Here is a 24,401-nt window from a genome sequence, read left to right as displayed (position 1 = left end):
TCCGGCCCGCTCCCGCTGCTGGCGGTCCCGGCGTCGCGAGTTCCCGCTCTCCCGCCCCCTCCTTCCCACCCTCCGAGCCGGCTCCGCGCTCTCCTCAGCCTCCCGCTCCCTGCCCACGGCCTCGGCGCGGCAGCCCTATGGCGTACAGTCAGGGCGGCGGCAAGAAGAAAGTCTGCTACTATTACGACGGTGAGCAGGGCCGGCGCGGGAGCGCGCGTGCGAGAGCGGGGGGGCGCCCCTCTAATGGCCGCCCGGGGCGGGCTGTGTCCCCGGCCCCGCCGGCACGGCCGCCCCTGCCCCGCGGGACGAGCCCCCGGCCCGGCCCGGCCCCGTGGCGGGCGGGGGTCTCCGCCGCCTCCACCTGCGCCGCCGCGCCCCGCTCCCGCCGTCGGCTCTGCTGAGCCCCGCGGGCCGGCGAGCGTAGGGCGGCGGGGCCGGGAGCGCGGGTGGTGGAGTCGGGCGAGGTGAGGGTCGGAGAGCTGCCTGGTCTGGCGGGCCCGGTGGTAGGTGCTCTGTCTGTTGTTTCCCCCCAAAATACTCATCATCCACCCCAGCCCCCCCTCCCCCCTAAAAAAAAAAGAAAAAAGAAAAAAAGAGAAAAGTTGAGACACTCCCCTCCATCCGCTGAGCACGGAGGCGTTGGAGTCGCTGCTGTGTCTGGCTCCTCCCCTGCAAAGAAAGTCCAGGCCATGTGTAGCTCCGGCACCTGGTGATTGTTGAGCTGAGGCCTTTCCCTGCCTCGGGCTTTCGTACCGAGGTCTGGGTTACAGAGGGACAGGGGGACTCTGCCCCCTCCTCCCCCGTTCCCCAAAGCGAAGAGGATCAGAGCAGAGGTCTGGCTCCCACGAGCCTCCCTTCCTGCAAAACGCGGAAAGTTGTGTGCGTGGGTGTTTAATAATAGGGAAATTTGAGTTGCATGTAGGCCCTCTGAGTTTGCACACTTGTGTGGTGGGGACACAGGGGCTTCGATCTGCATTGTCAGTCATGGCAAAAAAGTGCTTGGTTTGAGATATTTTCAGAAACTTGTTTGCAGTTTCCTCTGGCCACAGCAGCAAGAACTTTTAGTTTTCTCCAGCAGCTTGAATTATTTAGCCCTTTTTGTACTGGGAGGTGAGCTCAACAGACAGATTAGTTACAGGATTTGATTAAATGTCCTCCGATCGTAACATTTGATTAAATTTCCTCCTATCGTAACAATCTTGAATGTTTGTATTCAAGCCTGTGCTTGGTAGTAGCCAGGAAACAGAGGGTGAGGATGTTCCGCCGTAGTGCTTTGGTGTTTTCACCATTTTGAAAGTGAAGATGAGTGGCTAAACCAACTGCAGATATCAAAGGGTGTGTTGTTGTAGCAAACCTACCATTCTTTGGCTATGGCAGACCTTGTGGGGCCTGTCTTGGCTTTTTTTTTTTTTTTTTTTTTTTTTTTTTTTTTTTTTTTAACCACACTAAAGGAGGCAGAGTAGTGGTTGCCGCCCCCTTCTCTTTGTTGCTAGCACTGGTTCTTTGTTCAGCCTAAAGGGGAAAGGAGGCCCCTGTTAGGGATACTTTTGGTGAGGCTAGGATCTTACTTTTCCTAAGGAAGAGGAATCACTTTTCGCCTTGTTGAAAGAAAGGCAGCAGTGATAGTTTAGAAGCTTTTTCTCTGAAAATACTTGCTTTTTTTTGTTGTTGTTTTTCAATCGGCTTGCTTTTTTTTTTTTTTTTTTTTTCTTTGATAAAGTCAGGTAGCTTTAGTTTACTAGATGCTGATATATTTGTTTTCTGTGATTACTGGATTTTAGTACTCTATGCTAGCATTAGATTCCCTTAACAGCCAAAAAAAGCTATACTTGTGAAGAGAGAGGAGATACTGGAAGAGGAGCAAGTTTGGAGGTGGCAGGATAATGGCGACTTAAAGCAGTTGTAGCTCATATGTAGAGTAGGATAAATGTAGTTAATAATGTAGAGGAAATAGTATCTGTTGTGCCATAAGATAAATGTTTTATATGTGACAAAACTGGTTTTGGAATATTTTTGATGTGTCATTTATTTATTGAGACAATAAATCAAACAGTTATTTTCTTTTGGAAATAGAGTTATTAGAAGAAATTTTAGAGTTAATACCTAAAATAAATATCCTGGTGCTACTGTGTGATTCATCGTTCAGTTCTGAATATTTGTAACTGTTGTACCATTGAATCAATGAAGGGAATGTTTGCAGGTTTAAATAACCCAAAACAAACAAAAACCCGAGGTAGTGGTATATCTCTAATGGAATGTCATGTCTGAAGTAAATTACCCCCTTTTTGGGTCATAATTGGCTCTCCACACATACTTTCACTCTGTTTCTTGAAAGCTACAGACTAAAAAGTCTTGAAAAAGTTCTAGAAGCATATACACTTATCTTCTGACATGCAATAAACTTCCCCATGCTTTTTGTGAAACTTGCTGTGATGGTCATTTAAGGCTGATTTTTTAAATTAGCATGTCACTTTCTCAGAGCATACTGCTGTTAAGGTTTTTTGTTTGATTGTTTGTTTGAATCAATAGTTTTAATAGCCTTCATACTGTACTTGGAACCAATAAACTTTGAGTAGACAAAGCTTGATTCTTTTACCTTGAGTTTGCTTGTACTAGAAAGTCAACCACATCCAGTTTGCAGGATCTTCATTGCTTGTGATCGTGCTCAGGTCAGGAATTTTGCTTAAATTTAAACCAGTATACTATAGGAAAAAACTAATTAAAATATGAATTAAAATACTTTAGTGATCTCACTTAAAATATTTTTCATAAATACTTTTAGTCTTGCTACCTAGCTTGTCTTGTCTTGCTACTTAGCTAAGGCTAAGCCTTAGCTTAGCAAAGTGTTCTCCCCACACTGCTTAGAACCATGCTCAGTGTGGAAGGCTATCATAGCTTTTGTTTTAGTCTCTTTACCATGTATCTTCAGGTTGTTGTCATGGTTTTGCAACATTGTGGCTGAGGTAGTTTAGCTCTTCCAAGGTGGTGTACAGTTGCCACAGCAGTGAGAATAGGCCCCAGGTGGTCTTTCCAGTTCTGTGCTCCTGCACAGACGAGTACAGTTCTCGAGAACCATGCAGCAGGCGGTGTGGTTACAGTGAGTTCGTATATTTATTCCATGCCAGTGCACTAGCAGGCACTAGTATTGTTTAGATTGGTTCTTGTGCACCATTTAGTGTGGGTGTTTAAAAGGCTCTACCGTCATGAAAAATTTGAGAGATCTGCATGAGTGTGGTTGGCTCCACCCATAAAGACGAGACTAAACCTGTTTTAGTAGGGCAGTGTGTTACTACAGCTGGGCATTGTTTGAATAGTACTTCTAGTTAAAGCTTACATCTGCAGATAAAATGAACTGAAATTGAAGTGTTTTCTGGAAATTCATCAGTACTTTGTGCAGTGCCTTCCAAACACGGTGACGGTGTCCAGCCTCTGCTCAGGGCTCAAAAGTCAGACCTTTGCTACTCTTCTGCTGTCTGCTTAATTTTAAAACCAGAACAAAACGCCCAGCCCTTCAGAAACTAGTGCAGTAATTTTAGGTCTGTGTGAATAGCTAGCTGTCTGTTGTACTCATCAGGTATTGATGATCTTTTCTTTTACATTCAGCTTTACATGAGTTCACCCCTTAGTATCGCTGAAGTCAATCCAGTGTAACTGCTGCTCTCAAGATATGGTTTTTTCTATGTGGTTTCCATTGTAGCAATTAGGTTTCTTCACATAGTGCACTTCTGAAGTACCTCATAATTTCATAGTAACTAAACCTAAAATAAACAGGGATGTGGTCCACATACATAACAGTTTATCTGTTAGAAGTTATAAAGTAATGTAACATATAAGTTACTAAGTATTAAAAAACAAGTGTAGATGTCATCTCTTGTCTCTGTTCCGACACTTAAGACTGCTTTGTAATAGATAAATTTAATGGTGTTATTTTTCTGTATGTCATAGTAACTGTAGAAACGAATACTTTTTTTGGGACATAGCTTTTGCTAGTTGTGTGGTTTCGTGCAGAATTAAAGTTCCTTTAGGGCATGTAACCTCTTGTATTTTTCTATGTGTTAGAATATTTTCTGTAGGCCTTACTAAAGTCTCAGATAGAGAAGTGGGTGTCTAAAACTTATGCTTATCAAAGGAAACATGGATTTATTTTTATTTGATTAGTCCTCATCATTTTGGCATGTAACTTGCATGAATTGAGAAGAAAATTATCATACATACATACATACATATATATATATTTGAACCTAGAACATGACCAGTGTGCTGGGTTTAAATACGTAACAATTGTCAGGCAGGTCTTCTGCATCACATCTGTATCACATTGTGAACAGTGTAGGACAGTAAACTCCTACGGCATTAAATAGGCACTTAGTTTGTCTCTTTTTGGTTAAGGACTCAACTTTTTAGAGATTATGTGTTGCTACTTCTCAATGGGAGCCATTTAGCTGACACTTTTACTGGTATAAAACAGTAAATTTCAGTTTTGAAGCCTTGCTGTGAAAGATGAATAGATTTGCAAACTTTTACACATACTACTTTGCTTTTTTTCCCTTCTCTTCCTCATTCAGCTACATTCTTTTTTTTTTTTTTTTGTGCTTTCCATGTGTTCCCACATTGGTAAGTGATATACTGTGCTCATAACTCTTCTGTATGATTTTAACTTCTATTTTAGTAAGGATTTACCTTTATATTAGTAAGTATAAAGTCAAGTACTCTAACTGTCTCCAGTAATAATCTTGTGAGCTTGGCCTCACTGTACCCATTCCTCATATAGACACGTTTTAATCTGGCAGAGGTTTGTGCAGAGCTTTTCAGCTCCATCAGTGAGTGAGGGTTCCCACCCTCACACTAGCTCTTGATACACCTTGCTTTTCTTCCCCAAGTTCTCTAGTAAGGCTGTGACATATGAAAAAGATATACATAAATTTCAGGATCAGTGGATGAAGTGTTTGTACCAGGAAGTGCACCATCTTCTTCACTAGGCAGAAGAGGAGAGACTTTTCACAACTTAACCTTCGTCATAGTATGATGTCTCTGTGATGGGTCCCCTTCATGATGTTGGTTGAAAATCAAGGTGCTAATAAAGAAAGATCTTTCCTCTTTTCCTTCCTCACTCCTGCCTACATAGGCATCACTAATCCCTTGATGGACTTTTTGTCCATATGCTTCAAGAATATTTTTTATGCGGCTAATGCCAAAACCTTTTTTGTTGATGATACTAAGACCTGATAAATATAAATAGTATTGTATTGCCTGTTGCTAAAGTGTATATTGATATCGTTACTTACTACTGCTGGCCGCTAATACAGAAGGATCAGTACTCTTCTGCCAGATACTCACCTACAGATCTTCTATTTGACAAATAAACTCCCATTAGATCTACCAATGTGCCCATTCTTTTAAAATTCTCTTTTCTGGTAAAAAAAAAAAAAAATGAAAGCTAAAAAGTGTGCTTGTTCTATTTATATGACTGTATGCTGCAGTGTATGGTATATAGAATATGCATAAGTTAAAATTCATTGAGTTGATTGATTGTGGTATGAATTGAAGGATATGTTGTATAACTGTATTTGTTAATTTTATTTTTTCTCTATTTCATATGGGAAAAATAATAGACCTTACATCATACATAAGATATAAAAGAATTCTTAAGTGTATGCTTCCCCATCCATCAGCATTCTGAATAAAATTTCAGTGATGACTATAGAAGCTGAAGTAGTTAAAATTGAAGTGACCTCTAAAAAACCACCATTTTAAAGCTACAAATCCATTTGTAATCAAGTTTCCTCGATAATATCACATTATTTATAATCATTATTTTCTTAAAAATCGTGAAATTTAAAGCTCTTACTAGCTTGAAGATTTTTTAAAGTCTGGGACCTAACAGTAACTTCAAAATATAAAGTAGAGCTAGTAAATGATTGGTTTTCATCATCTAGGCATTAGTTTCAAAGAGCTGTGATAGATTTTTTTCTAAGCTTTTTCTTAGCTTTTCTAAGATTTTTCAAAAAATATAAGATATTCTTTTGTGCTTGAAAATATTTTTGCTGGAAGGAAGGAGTTTATTTATACTCCTTATACATGCTCTTGACCTGCATGTGACCAAACCTATAGGCTTGCAATAACTGACAAAAAAAATGCTATTCTTCCACTTGAGTACCCAAGTTAGAAGGTCCAAACTCTTCAAAGTTCTTAGTGTTAAAACTTGGTATTTCTATTGTTATGGGATGGCTAAGAGCTAGGTACTGAAGGGTAGTTTTTCTAAACATGTTCTTATGTTACATCAGGTTATATCTGTTTTCTTAAGTGTCCTTACTCTCCTTGTCTCTTTAAAAACTGAAAGCTTGAAGGATTTCAGAATGCATTGAAACTTTTAATCTTACTACAATACTTGTTTTTCTTGGTAGTTGGTGATGCTACTGCAAGCTGACATTTACCCTTCCTCCATGAAGCTCATGTTGAAGAGATGAAACTAAAGCTGTTTTGTAGTGGTGCTGCTTCATACCTCTGACTGATAAAATTTACAAAAGAGTATGACATTGTGAAAATAGTGTTTCTTTTGTTCCCAGTGAACAAGGCAGAGCATGTTGAAGGATGTGAAAGAAAAGTAAAAAGTTCAAGAAGGTAAAGTTCAGTAATCCTGTCGGGAAATTGGGTCAAAAAGAAGAGAGATGCTATTGTGAAGAGGTCTTCTAGAAATATCCAGCTGAAAGCCATTGACAACTGGACATAACTTATAGGCTTGCTTGTGTTTCCAGAGACAGTTCTGTGCAAAATGGTTCATGTGCTGAGAATGTCAGTGCTCAGAGCAGGGTTGTGTGTGTTCTAACAATACCTGAGCTCAGAAGAAAACTTACTACTAGTCCATGATAGCAGCTATTCCTTTCTTGGAAATGAGTGTCAAATTTGTTATCTTAATTGTGTGCCTAGTTGGTCTCCAATGTTTCAGAGGCTAGTCTGGATTATGAGGTTCTTGTTAAACTGTCTTGTGGATCTCCAGCAGCAGGTGTCTGGGGAATGTTTGTGCATGTAGTTTCCACAATGGATCTGCAGCTAACTTCTGGGTGTAGCAGGATGTTAGTAGTTAAGGAGAGGCTGAGGATGGTATCATAAAATCAGCTCATGCAAAATGGTAGATTTTTACTACAGCCTCTGTTGTGATACTATGTGGCAATGCCATCAATAGTGTCTCCTCTCCTCTTAATTCCATTTCTGTTTTCCATTTTATTGATAAGTCTGGCCCACTGTTGGGCGAGAACTTCACTCTTGATTTGAAACCATGTCCTATATTTATCTTGGCTCTCCCACCACTGTCTGCTTGTACTCAAAGTGTTAGATTTGGCTTCTTTTTTCTCCTCTGTTTCTTACATACAACAGTTTGTTTCTCTTGTGTTCTTTTTGAAGTAGACAAAGCTTTGTGAAGTTTGTTTGTTTTCTGAAATCATACCTGTGTGCTTATCTTCTAAAAATAATTAGGTGGCAATGAAACTTGTTTTGTAATATGAATAGCTATTCTTTTGTGTATTATTGGCAGGTGATATTGGAAATTATTACTATGGACAAGGACATCCAATGAAACCTCACAGGATCCGAATGACCCACAACTTGCTGCTAAACTATGGCTTATACAGAAAAATGGAAATTTATGTAAGTATAGGCAATATGATGTCCACTGAAGCATTTCAAGTTATTTTTAAAGGGCTTCAAGTATTGTCACACAAATAAATAGAGGTGAAAGTGAAAATAGAGAATACTTAAATAGTGTATTCAGAGTTCTTTTACTTAGAAGTGAAACAGTATTTAATGCAGTTGTATATCACAACAGAGTAGCCCTTGCTTTATGTAAAACACCACTACTATAATTTTCCTTTCTCTACTTTCCCTTCAAAATTTTCCCTTCAAAGTTGTCTGTTTTAGCACACTGTTAGCTGACTTTGCAGAGCACTCTGATTTATTTCTTTAACTTGTTCTTGTTATCAGCGACCCCACAAAGCAACTGCTGAGGAAATGACCAAGTACCATAGTGATGAGTACATCAAATTTCTCCGATCAATAAGACCTGACAATATGTCTGAGTACAGCAAGCAAATGCAGAGATGTAAGTGCCAATGTCAGGCTAAGTCTGTGTGTACGTGCTTTTATGGTTGGCATTGTTTGAAGCTCAGTACTCACCAGTACAGAGTTTAGAGAAATACTGTAACAAGAGCAGTATGTGCCTGTTTTTAGCTACACTTTTCCATGAAAAGCAGTCATCTTGACAAAAATGTTCTTCAAGCATATGTTAGTATTTTTGCCTTTCCTTTGACAGGGTGTATTCTAGATGGGAAATACTGCTGCTAATACTAAGGCTTGATGTGCTGATTGTGAATTGTTTGTCAAAGTGCCTTGAAATATTGCTTAGAAAAATGCTGTTTAGAATACTAGAAAAGTAAAAATCAATGTGTGAAAATATGTTTTAGTCAAGAAAAATTTTGCTCATTCCTCTTGGAGGGAGATAGTGAAAATTGCACATCATTCACTGTTCACTCTTTCTATTGTTAAATTACTCCTTTAATTATAGGAATAAGCTCAAACTACTTTTAAGAATACAGTTTGACAGGAATGCAGTTTTAAAGGCAGTGTTGTAATCTCTTTATGATGCCTTATTGTCAGCAAATTATTTTTCTAAGCATTTGGTACATTTTTTAACATGACCTGTGTTAATCATAATTTCTTCAAAAATCTAAAAATGATCAAAGTTCTTGAAACAAGGAGACTAATCTTCCAATAGAAACTAAAAAGAATTTTAAAAGAAAAGAAAAAAAGATTAATTTGGAGGTATACTATTAGGACTCTGCATTGTTTTCAGTGTTTGAATTAGCCTGACAAATGAGATGGGGGCTAAGTAATTAAAATGCTGAATGAACTATGCCTGTGTTATCCACGTGTATATTGATGTTGTTGGAATGGTATTTTTTAAAAATACTACATTTCTTATGCAGTTAATGTTGGAGAAGATTGTCCTGTATTTGATGGACTGTTTGAGTTTTGTCAGCTGTCAACTGGAGGCTCTGTTGGTAAGTATAGGTTGTGTGCCAGCTGTTTTATAGCTTTACTAGGTTGATGTCAGCAACTTAAAATTTTGATTGTGCATTTAAAAATGAAGTAAATATAAGGTTTTTTATATAATTTAAAAATAATCGTATCACTTACAGATTGTAAAATATGAGATGTATCAGGTGTCTCAGTCTTGGTAAGAGATTTGTTCTAAATCAACTTATTTAAAAAATAAAATATGATCTTATATAGCAAATTTAAAGGCAATCAGAAATTTCTGACTCCATTTGCTTTAATTCTTCTGTGTGTCTTTTTACAGCTGGAGCAGTAAAATTGAACAGACAACAAACAGACGTGGCTGTCAATTGGGCTGGGGGACTTCACCACGCCAAGAAATCAGAGGCATCTGGTTTCTGTTATGTCAATGATATTGTGCTCGCCATCCTTGAGTTACTGAAGTAAGTTTGTGATAGGCACAAATTCAAAGTATAAAAAGTGTTAAATTTAGGTATTTAAATGTTTGAAGATATGGATTGTAGTTATTATTTGAGTGAGTTTTCATAGCCCATCTTGAACTTTTACAGTTTAAATTAAGAAAGCTCCAAGCTCTGCCTGATTTGGCTTCAGCAAGATATTCAAAATAAAATACAGGCAAACTGAAAAGGTAACTAATAGGAGACAAATCCAACAACAATGCACCCTGTAAAATGTCATATGCCCACCATTCTAGATGGTGGGGAAGGACTAGAGTAGCAGACTCCAGAAAGTGGACAGGCTCACTTGCTTTCTGTAAAGATTTCTGTAAAGTCTCCCTTTGCTGCACATGGAGACAGAATAGTGCGCTAGATGGATCCCTGCCCTGACCCCTTAGGGCAGTCACTTTGCTCATAATCTTACACCCATTTGGTTTCACATTATGTCTTCTTGTTTCCTGTAATTTGATTTGTTATTGACTCAAACAGGAATATTCAGGGAAAATCATGCACTGAGCATAAGTTCCTTGGATTATTACATGAGTTAATGTGGCTGATTTTAATAAATAATGAAATAACAGCTTTGCTGTTGTGACTGCAAAGAAGGAAATGAGAGGTAATGAAAAGTGGTCAGATAATTGACTTTGAACAGTAATGCTTCACTAAAATTTCAAGTCCTGAGTGTTGCTTTTACTACTTCAGAGGACTGTATCCCTACTAATAACACATAAATCCCATTTATTAGGAAAAATACTTTAAGCATTTGACTCCTGTGAGTGGGACAGCTGATATTGCTGGTGAGGAATGAAGGAAGTAGATGTGATCTGGAAATCTAGAGATGGAAAAGGTTTCTAAAGACACTAAGAATAGTTAATATTAACACATTAAGACATTCATTTTCATGGGCAGCACATATTAAGGAGCTGTCTCTACAGTCTACGACATAATGGTTTTCTGTAGTCCAGTCTTGAATTTCTTAGCTTAATGTGCATGTGAAGGAAGGAATCTTGAAAACAGTCATGGGTTGTGTAACTATGGGAAACAGTCCCTGAAATTATGGGTGCTCACACTCTCAGTACAGTGCACAGTACGGTGAAAAGACATCTTCTGATGACAGGCTTTGTTCTTTACTGAAAAACATAAAATTTAAGGAATACTACAGTTTCTAGTGCTCTAAGGCTTCAAATAAATCAGTGGTTTCTTTATCCATCTCAAACTGTCCTGAAATTTGCAGTATTTAAGAAAATAATAAACAGTAGTGTAATAAATTTACATTAGTATAAAGTGCAATACACTTGAAAGAAGAATGTGCCTTTCTTTACAAACTGGAGAGGTTAAGAAGAAAAGCCAGTGGAAAATAAGTATTTATTTTTGCGAGCTTATGGAGCACAGACTGTGTTGGTAAATACTGAGAAGGCAGAAAGAAAGGCCTTGGGGTTAATGAAAGAGGTGAATTCAGCAGACGTGAACAACAAAGTGATGTCAGCAGAAGCATGAGGTATAGCTTCTATGGAGTGAGACAGTTTGGGGTAAATACTAAGTAAATTCCTTATTTTGATGAAGATAAATGTTCAAACTGTACTGAGAATTCTAAGAGTGTATGGTCACATCAACCAAAATCATCACAGTGATCATAATCTTGGATTTTAGTATCTGACTAAGGAATTTTTGTTAGTGTTTTTCTTGTTTGTTCTCAGTATATTATGAATATAACAGATGATGATGATTTCTTATATGTTCTGTCTAGGTATCACCAAAGAGTGTTGTATATTGATATTGATATCCATCATGGTGATGGTGTTGAAGAAGCATTTTATACCACAGATCGTGTCATGACAGTATCATTCCATAAATATGGTGAATATTTTCCAGGCACAGGGGATCTTAGGGTAAGGTTGAACATGAAATTTATTATTTGATAAATTCCCTCTTTCTTCTAGATACGTTTTTTTGCACTCGGCTACAATTACTGTGTCCAGTAATGGTAAACAGTAGTAAGTTTTTGGACAAAATGTTAGCCTAGAGTGATAGATTAGTTGGGGAATCTTAGGAAAAAAAATACAAGATAGTAGGAAACTGAAATATTCACTTCTACATGAAATTAACACCTTAACTTCTGGATTAATAAGCTGAAATCTTTTTTCAAATATAATTAGTTTAATTCACACAGATTTTGGAGATGTCTCTAAGAAGACAGTATGGTATATTTACGATTATCTGTACATTTAAATTCTGCAGTTACAGTGAAAAGTAGCTGTTTGCAGATCATCCTTTAACAATCAAAAAGCTTAAGTTACAGTTTGAATTTACTGTGTTTTGTTTGCCTAGTAATACAGTTGAAATATTTTCGGAATATTTCTTATGTCATGAAGTGTGTTTTGAGTTCTCATCGTGCTCACTGCCTAAGAACTTTAGCATGCCCCATACAGAATTATGTACTGAGCATTATAGCTAGCCTAAGGGAAGGAGCATTTGCCCATGAGGAATTGTTATAGAATCTCTGGCAAAACTGAGAATGGAAACCAATTTTCTGGCCCTTCATATTAATTTTAAGTTAGTCATTGCCCATGTTAGATTCTCATTTGTTAGAACAGGGACTTGTTCCACTTCAAGCTTGAAAGAGTATTACAGATATTTGGATTAATATATTCCTAGCTTCAAACTCATATATTAAACCTCTTTTATCAGAGACACTCCCAGGATATGGCATTCCTCTCGTGTTAGCAACTTTGCACATTAGTTCGTGCATACAGTTAGAAACTTTTTTAAAATTTGTAAACACTTCTAACAAGTTTGCCTACAAAAATGCTGTGCTGGGAAAGAATTCACTGTTTTCCTAATATATTTAGACTGATTCATGAGATAGAAATATTCGTGTTTCAGCCAGTACTCCTGAAAAGTGTGTTTCCTAGCCTGTTGATGATACCCAGAAGACACACGAGTAAGTGAAAGTTGAGCAGTGGGGTCCAAAGCATTCAGTTCAGTGTGGTTGTTGGAACTGAATGTTATTATGGTTGTTAGATTCCGTTAAACTGTGTTCTAAATTGATTTAGGAAGAAATCAGATTAGTTTTTATCTGTGTGGTTTAACTTGACTGGCCACAAGGTGGTAGTGGTGCTTCAAACTAAAAGCAGCTCAGACCAGGATGTTTATCATGACAAGCTGTTGTTGCTGAATTTGGCTAGATTTTTTTTTTTTTTTTTTTTAAGGGTTAGATATCTTGGCTTTTTAGAAGCAGCACTTCCCGTTGACAGAGAAGTTTGTGGACTCTTCACCTCACCACACCCAGAACAAAGAATTAAAAGATAGCATAGTTGAAATAAATAGAAGAATATTTTATGGGTTTGGGATTTATCTGTTTTAGCAGTGTCAGTGAAAAACAGTATCTCAGGCATGGCAACTTTTTTTCTGAGCTGCTAGTTAGGATTTTGAAATGAGCATTGTCTGCATACAGGCTTTAGCAGTCTTTATTGCAATTATTGCATCCCCATAGGGATTTTTCCTATCTCTAGAGATTGCAAAGCTAATTGAACTGAAGGGAGCACTGATTCTCTGAATGTCAGTGTTCTTTCTGGAGGCCGGTATTGTATTACTTCTTTCTGCCTAACTTGATCTGCCATTGATGGTTATTTTTATCAACTTTTCCAGCCAAATTTCTTTGGTTTTTTTCAATGGGCTGTATTACAGCTTGTTTCTGCAATTCTTTAGTTACTTGATCTAGCTTGCTGATCAGGTTATGTTTATTTGATGCAGCAACAAATCATGTGTCAAATGATGATACTGTGATTGCAGCTACATCAGTGTAGGTGAATCTGAAGTTTTCTAGTTCAACAGCATTCATCCATTTTCTACTGAATGTATTTCAGTCTAAACCTCCAGTGTCCTCATAGTGTCTTCAGTAAGTTATTTGACCTTGTGCATATCTTAGATGATAGCAAAAATTTTGCTGTTTATACACACAGATCAGTTGAGACCATAGTTCTCGTGGCCCAGGTTCTGTCAGGCAGTTTGATCTGTTGGTGAATGGGAGGCTACCAGAATGTTACATTCTTTCTTTAGGTGTTAAAAACCAATGCGAGCATCAGTTACAACAAAGATCCATTGAGCAGCTTAAACAATTACTCTGTTTAGGTGGAAATTGTGTGAACATTTGACTGCTGTGTTTTAGGATAAGATCAATTTAATTATTTTTTTTAATCTGTAAAGCAAGACAAAGAGAAAAAGCGGCTCTGTGAGAAGGACGTAGGCCTCCTGGTGGACAAGTTAACCATGAGGAAACCATGTTCTTGTGGCCAAGAAGGCCGTAGTATCCTGGGGTGCATTAAGAAAAGCATTTCCAGCAGGTTTAGAGAATTGATCCTGCCTCTCTACTCAGCCCTGATAAAGCCAAATCTGGAGTGCTGCATCCAGTTCTGGGCTCCCCAGTACAAGAGAGACATGGAGCTCCTGGAGTGAGTCCAGTGGACAACAACAAATATGATAAGGGAAATGGAGCATCTCTCTTCAGAGGAAAAGTTAGAGGTTGGCCCTGTTTATCCTGAAGAAAAGACATTTGAGGGTGAACCTTATCAATACTTACAAATATCTCAAGAATGGATGTCAAAAGAAAGGGATCTGATGAATAAGGCGCAATGGACACAAACTGAAACACGAGAAGTTCCATCTGAATCTGAGGAAAAGCTCCACTGAGGGTGACAAGAGCACTCTAGTAGTAGTCCAGAGGTTGTCCTATATCCTCTGCATATACTGAATGCCCACCTGAATGTGATCCTGTGCAATCTGCTTCATCAGGATGTTGCACTAGATGATCTCCAGAGGTCCCTTCTTCCAACACTAACCATTCCATAAATCTGTGATTACCTCAGAAAATTCCACATGTGAAAGTCTAGATGAGTCACTCTGGGAAATTATGGATAACTTAAGTTCAGCAGGGGTCTTCATTGTCACTCATCTTGCAGTACTACAATGTGCTGTGGGCAGAAAAAGCCAACGTTGTGTCTGTGCTTCACTGGGCCACTTGTCCCCCTCTTTATCTGTCTCCATTCTCCCTCACATGCCCAGCTAAGGTTGGTTACTGGAAGTGGCACATTATTGATGTGTTCTCTGCTAAGGAGGCTTTGTTCAGGAATAGGGAAAAGTCAGTGACTTTCAATAGGCAACATTGAGAAGTTTAGTATTTATGTTGCTGGGTTATGCTACACATGACTTGTAGCTTTTCTAGGATATTTCTGCAGAGCTGCTGTTTGATAATAGTTTACAGCCAGACTGAACAGGTTAATTCTCACTGTTCCATTTAACTGCATTGCTTTCTATCTGTGTTGGTGATGAAATAAATGTAAGAAATAGGAATGTGTGTCAAGCAGAGATCTTAAGCTTTTAAAGTGATCATCAAAATAGGAGTGGGTTGAATTCAGGGTGTATTCACTTAAATTTTTTTTTTTTTTGGTAACAAACCTTTTCTCTTAATACATAGGTTGTCTAGGAAAGCTGATAAGATAGACTACTTTCAAATCTTCTGTGCAACGGTGAAAACATGCGTATCACCTTGCTCTTCTTGGTTTTCGTACTTTTGTTTGCTTAACTATTACCAGACTAAACTAATTGGTTATGATTTGTCTTTTTGTCTTAAATCTTTGAATTTAAAAATTGAGTGTACTTTTTGCTATTTTAATCTTGGTGTCCAACTCCTACACTCTGAAATGATTTTAAGGGAGAACAGGAATCAAGTAAACTCTGCCTCTTATCCCTCACAGATTTGTATAATGATTCAGAATAGCTCAGCAGACCTGTGTAGACTTTTTTCATTATACCATTCTATGTGCTTCTGTGTTTGTATTAAAGCATTTGTCATCTTTGCTTGTAGGACATTGGTGCTGGAAAAGGCAAATACTATGCTGTCAACTTTCCAATGAGGGATGGTATAGATGATGAATCATATGGACAGATATTCAAACCAGTGAGTGCTTTGGGTTTTGTTTTTAAGCTTTCTGAAAGCTAATAATTTTGTATTTTCATTATGTCAATTAATGACTCGCTGTTTTATATTGATTATAGATTATATCTAAAGTAATGGAGATGTACCAGCCCAGCGCTGTGGTATTGCAGTGTGGAGCAGATTCACTGTCTGGGGACAGGCTGGGATGCTTTAATCTTACTGTTAAAGGTAAACAGAAAAGTGTCTGTTTCTTATCTGTAACTTTTTACTTATGAGAAACCTACCCTTCATACTGTTTTTCAAGACACTTGCATGATGAGGACTGGAGTCACAAAGATTTTGTTCATTATTATGATTAATCACCTCTTTCTTTGCTATACAGGGATGGCCAAATGAAACCCAGAAGTTGCCTCTTTCTTTCTCTCCATCTAAAAAAGTTAAGAAGCTTGGTTTTCCATGTGCTTCCTAGCCACTCAAGTGATTACCTTTCTTCTATGTGCAGGCTTTCTGTAGCTTTAAAACAGCGTCCTGGAATAACAGGACAACAGGCAACTGCAACACTTACAGTGATGGGCAAATAAAACTAGTCAGTAGACAGCTTAGTAGGACTACAGATGGTAAACATCAAACACCTTGTTGGGTGTAAAATAGATATTACTGAAATGAGAATACTCACTGCATTGTTAAATTTATTGTAGTGGTTGTTATACTGAGCCATATGTCATGAATCATAGAATTCATTTATTTTAGTGTTACTGAAGTTGCTACCTGCAATTGTGATTCTCTAAATTGGGATGTTAATTTAACAAGTAGCATAACTGTTACTGTTATTATTATTTTTTTTTCTTATTTATTTAAATTATTAAATGAATAGCAAACTTTTTGCTAAGCCTTCAATCCAGCCTGTTTAAATCATGGGTTTTCTTGGTTTTGTGGGGGTTTTTTTAATGCGACATTTACTTTTGTAGGCAACAAAATACAGTATAGTATCTGTTGGGTCTGCAGTGTTTCAGGGTTCTTTTCTTGATTTGCACCAGGTGGCAAAGCTACTTCAGTTGCCCATATAGCTCAGATTTTTTTCCATCTTACATATCTTGGAAGCTAGAGAGGTGCTGCCTCCTACAGATGCCTTTCAGTCTGCTGTATCTCCCTGGAGTGTGTATTGTCTTGGCACCAGTTCACTCTGTAAGCAAGACTTAGCAACCTCTAATACAGGTTCAAATTTAGAAGTAGAAAGGACCAAGTACTGATTTTGTTTTCCCTTCTTCCCCCATTGCATTTGACTGAGAAGTTGTCCCTAAATTTGTCACTGTGTATGCCATCAGTTATGAAAAGATGAAGCACTTATTCTAAGATCATTTCAGAACAACGGCAATAGACCATCATGCAAAGTCTCTGAAGACTGGGGTGGATGATGCACATTGTGTTTTGTACATTTCTAATCTGTAGATCTAGACTTCTTGTGAGGTTGTGCTTAGCTCTAGAGGGAGACAGTTCTGTTTGAATCAATTCAGTTCCTACTTGTTAAGTGTGACTGCATATGTCTGATTAAATAGTTTGTTACGTGTTTTTCTGTTTAACAGATATTTTGCATATATTGTGAACTCTCCTTTTGTTTTACAGGTCATGCTAAATGTGTGGAAGTTGTAAAGACTTTTAACTTGCCATTGCTGATGTTAGGAGGAGGAGGCTACACAATTCGTAATGTTGCTCGATGCTGGACATATGAAACTGCTGTTGCCTTAGATTGTGAAATTCCTAATGGTAAATATTAATATTCAAATTAATATTTTATTAAGAAATAATCATGGGCGATTATAAGTACACGGCAGATATTTGTGTAGCTGGCTGTAATGCATCAGCTTAGAATAAACTAGGTAGAAAATTATTGCTATGATTTAGCCACTAAATTTTCAGTATTTTTTGCACTAAATAAAAATAAGTATTTAGGGCTTTTTTATGCCTTAGCAAAAGCTTTAAATGACTGAATCACTTTTTGAAAATTCAAAATGTAAAACTTATGGGACAATACTTGTACGTATTTCTAATATGAATGTCATCATTATGAAAAAATATATACTGCATTTTGATTGTGCCAGTGACAACCTGTAAGTTGTACAACACAGACATAGTAATAGTAAATGAGAAATTATTGACTGTGCAAGTGTCCACTTTACATAGCAAAAATACTGTTTCTTCATTTTATCTGACAACAGTAGCTGTGAAAGTATATTGACTTCCACTCTTCCATTTCACTCAATTTTGGCTATACAAGCTATCTTTAAATTTAAAACCACAAAAAACAATACTAGCCTGCTTTAGAATAGTTGAATACTGAAGTAATTTCTCTGAGGAAGATCCCCAAAGATCCTGGACTCCTTTTGCTTCTGACCAAATATGCTCCTGGATATGCTTTTGGAATGCCATTTATATAAAATTGTTTGGACTGATTTGTTGCAAATGAGTCACTGGCAGTTTGCATGTTGAACCACAACTTTTGCTGATAATCTTTTGCTGTTCATGTGTCTCTTGGTGGATTCAGTGTTTCCATCTGACTTCAGCAGAATGCTGCTGTCAGTGAGAAAAGACTATTTAGAATGTGCCTTTCAAGATATGTATTTTCCTTTTTTCATGTCAAAATATATTCTTTGTCAGCCAAAGCTTTTGAAGACACAGTAACAGTTCCTTATCTTGGGACTTTTTTCTCTGTACTTTTTTGGGTCCCTGTCATCTTTAATCTGTTCTGAGAAATAGCAGTGCTTTCTAAATGTTGCAATAGCAACTTAGTAGCAACTTAATCTTCCTGTTTGCTTTCTATCCACCTAACCAAGATGGCTTATCCTGTAATAATCATACATTAAGAAAGACAAAGGGCAGAATTAAAAATGGATTTCAGTGTCTTATTTCTTAAAGGTTCTAATTTTTTATATGTCTCTTACTTTATCTGGAAAGATACAGTCATATTCAATATAAAATACTGCAAAATAGAGCAATGTGTAAAATAGCTGTTGTCCTGGCTGTGTATTCTTCATCAACTTCACTTTAGTGGTTCAGTGTTCTTGTCAGGGGACCATTTTCTGTGAAAATGCAAAAAGTGGGGTAAGGAGGGAGAGAGACAGACTGAACCAGTCAGTGCCACTGAACCAATGTCCAGCACTTTGCAAGGATATTGAGCTATTGGTCTTCAGCCTAGTAACAAGTACTAAAACTTATCCTGAAGGAATATTTGGAATGGTTCACTTGAACCTTTCAAACTGGTCTAACTTTGAAAACACCTACAAGAAATCATCAGTTCATCATCATCATCATCATTTTCTCTTTCCTGCAGAAGTATAATTTTAAATTATTTATCAAATTTCTTACTGAGTTCTTCAGTGTGTAATTGCAGTAGATCTTCCTCTTTGTATTTTGCCAGCAAATGTAAGTTTGTTTATTGAATAATTTAGAGGAAAATCACTGAGGAGTCCAGATAATAAATACCACTTATTTGAATGCTTAGGGTTTGATGGTTCTGTTAAGTAAAATCCTGTCAAATCCACTGTTGTATTTAAAGTGCTTAAAATCTTTTTTGGGTAACAAAACTGTCTTGGTGTTTGGTTTACAGAGTTGCCATACAATGACTACTTTGAGTATTTTGGACCAGACTTCAAGCTTCATATTAGTCCTTCCAATATGACTAATCAGAATACACCAGAATATATGGAGAAGATCAAGTAAGTAGTGATTACTTTATCTATCAAGTAGGTCATGTGGGTCATGTTTCTCCAAAGGTTTCATTGTTAGGCAGTTTTGAAAACTGTATACCTTTCTCTGATCACTAAAAATAAGTACTAGAATAGATTAGACATGTTTTTCACTTCTGTCAGGGGTTTTTTGGAAGTCTCTTCCTCTAACAGAAGGACTTACAAAGTCTTATGACTATATATATGAAAATTTATGACGCAGCTTGGATTTTTCCTTTTTCCAGCATCTGAAAAGATGACTGTTTTACTTGGATTCCCATTCTAATTTTGTAGAAAGTTTATCCTGCCAGGAAAGAAGCTGGTGTGCCATGACGACTAGGATTTCTAATTCTCAGTTCCATGTCTAAACATGCACTGAGAATGTTATTCTTTATAGCTGCAAAAATTAAAAGTCATATATGAGCTCGAACGTCCGAAACTCTGGAAAGACGGTGATGCGTGTGCAGGCAATTGAGTGGCTGTGATTCAACAAATCCACAAGGTTTGAGCAGTACTCATTGACAAGCTGTGGTGGTTGTGTGTTTTTAGGCTGTGCCACTTCTGATACTTAATTAATTCCTCTTCTCATCTTGATATTTTCATTGGACACAAATATTTTACTTCAGGGTTGAAGCAATGCATATGTACAATCAATTCTGTGCTGAACTGCTGGGAGGCAATTGGTTAGCCTGAAGTACTCTTGGCTTACCAAGAGTGGGGTGTCCTTGCTCTGGGTTTAAAAGACTAAACTGCCACCCCTGCCCAAAGTTCTAGCAGGCTGTTAACAGTACGAATTCTTTTGGTTACTAAAAATAGCTGAATAAAGATGTGAAATTGCATGTATGAGTTTGACAATACTGCTATAACCTTTAAAACTGTCAAATTGCAAAATTCACCAAAGCTGTTAAAATACTTCTTTTATTAATATATAGGTATATAGTCTATAAAGGTATATAGAGTGTGATGGGTGTTCATAGCACAAGTATATCAATCACAATCCAATGAAAGGAATTTATAATGTGTGATGGGAGAAAAAGCCCACTTATTTTTTGTTAATATAATTGTACAAAATTTCTCAGCAGTAATGTAGCTGGTGATCTGCCAGGCTGTATGTTATATATTATTATATAACATATTATGTTATATATTGCTGTATGTTATATATTGTTGAGCTTTTGTGGTATAAGTAGGCTGCAAAACTTACTGCTGCAATTGCAGGCAGAGATTGCTCTCTGTCAATAGAAAACACAAAATCTCACATTAATATGCAATCTCACACCCACAAGATCAAAGACCTGTCTTCAGAATCCTCCTTCAGTTTGTGTGCTTTCACACACACCTGGCTTTAGGGACTTCCCATGCATGGCAAAAATTTTTTGCCAGGTCGTGTGATTTAAACAGAGGCAGAGACTAAGGATTCCAAAAAAGCACCAGTTACCCTTTAGCCCTTCAAATTGCACAGAAGGGTGCTAAGATAATTGCTGCAAATGCTGATATTTGCTTGCCACGCCCACCTTTCTACTTGCACTTTGGAGTGATAGTTTTGAGTCCCAAAAGAATCCCAGTATTCTTCCTGCCCATGGTGCTTTGGAGTATATCATCTCTCACATCAGGTTGCTTAGACAGGACATAACTTGTTTCTGTTCTTCCTGAAACAGCCAATAAGGAAACGTATCCAGATGAATTAATTTTGTCATTGCTGCTCACAGTTGGAAAGTCTTCATGTTTTTAAGTGTCTAACTTTCTTTCTAAGAAACTAGAGAATAGTCTGTTATCCAACTTGATTCTCTTGCTTATTATAAACAGAGTAGAACTGACACCAGTTTAGCTACATGGGCAGTACTTGTGATGACCCTGTGGGGAATTAACAATTGAAGTTCATTGAAATTAGTATTTGTAAAGTATGAAGAAAATTATGTTCAAATACACTGTGGATAGTAGTGATCTCATAGGGCTGGAAAACTTCCTGAACTTGGCATGCTAATTATTTTAATTGAAAAATGAAACTGACTCTAAAGCAAAGCCAGGTTAACGTTGAATGCAGAGTTCAGAACTTTATAGAAACCCAAGGAAATGCTACTTCGGTGTAGCAATAACTTTTCTTGTCTGTTACTTGCAGGCAACGCTTATTTGAGAACTTGCGCATGTTACCTCACGCACCTGGTGTACAGATGCAGGCCATTCCTGAAGATGCTGTTCATGAAGACAGTGGAGATGAGGATGGAGAAGATCCAGACAAGCGCATTTCTAGTAAGAAATATCTATTCATGATAGCACATGTCCATAGTTGTTTTGGATTTCATTGCTCAGAACCGAAGTTGTAGTAGTGTGCAGTACTGGAAGACTGGCACTTTTGTTTCCTGAATAAAAAAAATTGCCTCTAGTCTGCCACTTTCAATGTTTTTAAGGTGTCATCCATGTGCACATTTGAACCTCTTAAAGCATCTAATGAAGTGCTGGAGGAGCCCCGTGGTTTTGCATCTTATGGAACTGCCTGGCTATTTCAAATCTATAATAGCTATTTCAGAAGGCTTAATGAATTTTAACTGAAGAAACAGTTCTTTACTGTTTTTGTGACTAACAAAAGACCAGCTATGTTTCCCTTTGAGGTAACATGAGATACAGTTTTAAGGGGGGAAAAAAAAGCTTTTTATTTTCTTTGTTGTTAGACAGAAGTTTTCCGTATTTGCAACACTACCCTTGACTTCATTACCATAACCCTTCCATGAACTTTGAGTTGTTCTTGAGCTATAGCCAAGAGTTTCCTGCTACCTTTAGTCTTTTTGATGGTGATTAGAATAATTCTATAACCTCTTATTAGTGCACCATCCATTTTCTGAGCTGTTGAAGTCATTATTTTTTCTCCTGTGATTTAGTCTTCAGTACTTGAAGTTTTATTTGATACAAATATTCCCACTCTCCCCTTGTGGTTCTGAAAAGCTATTTTTTTTAAGTTATTGTGCGAGTCCCAGAGTATCTTGAAAAATAAGTGGTTGTGACTGTAATTTCGTATATTAGCATTAAATGATTGTAGTATGTTACTACTCATTCCTAATTTGATAGCTCTTTTTTATTAGACCTGTTGTAGTTGGACTTTTTGATTAATTAATATCATAAATCTGAATCCTAGTTCGAGCATCTGATAAGCGCATAGCCTGTGATGAAGAATTTTCAGATTCTGAAGATGAAGGGGAAGGTGGACGACGAAATGTTGCAGATCATAAGAAAGGAGCAAAGAAAGCCAGAATAGAAGAAGACAAAAAAGAGACTGAGGACAAAAAAGCAGGTAGGACTGCGGTGTGATTTCATCCTGTATTTTAGAACTGCAAATGTCAGTCCTACCAGGAGACAGATGTTTTATCTGTTAACAATTAGTTAGCTGTTGAGATGATATATTCTTTTACATTATTTTTAAATCATGTATTTAAAATTAATCAGTTTCAAGATACAGCTATTCAGACTAGTAAAATATTTTCAGGCAAGGGTTATTGTTTCTTCCCCATAAGCTTGAAGTATTAAGAGCCAGGGATTTGTATGACTTAATGAAAATAGATGAAAAAATATACAATAAGCAAAACTTTTTTTTTTGTGGGGTGAGCCAACTAGTTTTCTCTGAAACAGAAACCAGATAGGGTTCTGGGGACGGTGTAATTCCAAGGACTCTTGATTTTTCTAAGAACTGGATACATCATCAGCTCAGGGGAACTCCAGGTCTCATTACTGCATGCCATCATTATGGCCACTCAAGAGAGACTTTGCCTTGAGGCATTCTGAATCACTTGGCATTGTGCCCAGGCCTCTGCTTTGGATGGATACATTTAACACTGCACTTTAATATATAACTAGTGACTTCTTTTAAAAACCAGTTTCCTCTGGCTAGAAATACATACAAAAAAAATAAACTTGGTCATGCTCTTTACTTCTTAAGTATTTTAAGGCTTTCTTGCATCTTTTGATTTATTTAAAATCTTGTGATTTTTCAGATGTTAAGGAGGAGGATAAAGCCAAGGACAGCAGTGGTGAAAAGACAGATGCCAAAGGGTAAACACTAATTAATTAATAATTACATTTTTTGGAGTGTGTTTGTTAAGTCACTACTCTATAAAATTTTTCAGTTCTGTGGAGATCACTTTCAGTTCCTCATAATATTGAATATTTTAGAATCATGAGTAGTAATTCAAAATTGCATTTCTAAATCAGTTAAAAATTTTATATTTAATTAAAAAAATAAAACAACACTCTTTTTTTTTGCCTTTGTACAGAGCAAAATCAGAACAGCTCAGCAACCCTTGAACAAAAGATAGCCTCTCATCAGTTGCAGAACATAATACTAGAGTCTGAGAATACCTAAAAGGAGAGAAGTTTTCGTATGGAGAGAGACTGCTGAATTCATTTTGTACTATTTGGCATGGACTGTATTTATTTTCAAATGGCTTTGTTCTGTTTTTTGGCAAGTTGTATTGTGAGTTTTCTAATTATGAGGCAGAAATTCCTTTCTTCACCATGCTTTATGTAATAGTATTTAAAAATGGATGTGAGTTATTATGTTAAATGTCTAAACTGATCTATTAAAGTAATTTGCCTTTCCTGAGCTGATTTTACCTTTTTTGTAATTTTATCTTTATTAAAAAAAAAAAAAAATTGCACATGGTTGTCTTTTGTCCATAATTTAACTACAAAGAGGAAAAACTATATAAATTAGGCAGACTTATCTGTGAGTACCTGCTGAGTTTAAATGGACAGCTGGCACACAGGCAAGTTGAACTGTGCTGCTTTCATTGACTCCACGCATTCCAGTGGTTCCTACATGAGGTGTAAACACATGTATGGGTATAAAAGTGACATTTGAAGGCTGAATAAACAGATGGAGGGATGCTGGAATAGCATCATTGTATGAATTCGCATTTTAATGTGAATGTTTAAAACTCTGCAGTCACATGCCTTGTACTGTCCAAGAACCTTTCCCTCCATCACAATCTACCTAAAAAACAGATTCATTTACTGTTCATGAAATCAGTATACGGTCATCTTGCAAAGCTTGCAAAATAGCAACCGAAATTTTGGATTTAACTTAAAACCCATCACAGATTTTTTACAACTATGAGCAACATAAAACATTCTCACCCTTACAGAGGAAGGATTTTACTGCCTGCCCCCTTCATGGATTCATGAGTTAGTTCTGGTGTCTGAATTGAACAGACACCTCAGAGCTCCTATTCCCCTTTTTTTTTTTTTTTT

The 24,401-nt window shown here is 37.2% G+C and overlaps 1 protein-coding gene across 1 annotated transcript; it reads left to right on the top strand.

The window, feature by feature from the left end:
* HDAC2 (histone deacetylase 2) lies at positions 1–24,401 on the top strand. Its single transcript, XM_063389839.1, has 14 exons — positions 1–189; positions 7,532–7,644; positions 7,978–8,095; positions 8,979–9,053; positions 9,353–9,491; positions 11,254–11,395; positions 15,370–15,462; positions 15,561–15,669; positions 17,065–17,205; positions 19,046–19,154; positions 21,283–21,413; positions 22,294–22,449; positions 23,147–23,204; positions 23,426–24,401. Exons 1-14 carry the CDS (start codon positions 138–140, stop codon positions 23,454–23,456), a joined length of 1,467 nt encoding a protein of 488 aa, XP_063245909.1. The 5' UTR covers positions 1–137; the 3' UTR covers positions 23,457–24,401.

Source organism: Prinia subflava, chromosome 2 (genome assembly GCF_021018805.1).
Source record: "Prinia subflava isolate CZ2003 ecotype Zambia chromosome 2, Cam_Psub_1.2, whole genome shotgun sequence".
Lineage (NCBI taxonomy): Eukaryota > Metazoa > Chordata > Aves > Passeriformes > Cisticolidae > Prinia > Prinia subflava.
This window is presented reverse-complemented; position numbering and strand designations above follow the sequence as displayed.

Bases quoted from the DNA above. Each gene is read 5' to 3' on its own strand.
- HDAC2 (XM_063389839.1), top strand. From the start codon at position 138: ATGGCGTACAGTCAGGGCGGCGGCAAGAAGAAAGTCTGCTACTATTAC. The intron at 15,670-17,064 runs GTAAACAGAAAA...TTTGTTTTACAG, and splicing joins CTTTAATCTTACTGTTAAAG to GTCATGCTAAATGTGTGGAA. The intron at 23,205-23,425 runs GTAAACACTAAT...GCCTTTGTACAG, and splicing joins GAAAAGACAGATGCCAAAGG to AGCAAAATCAGAACAGCTCA.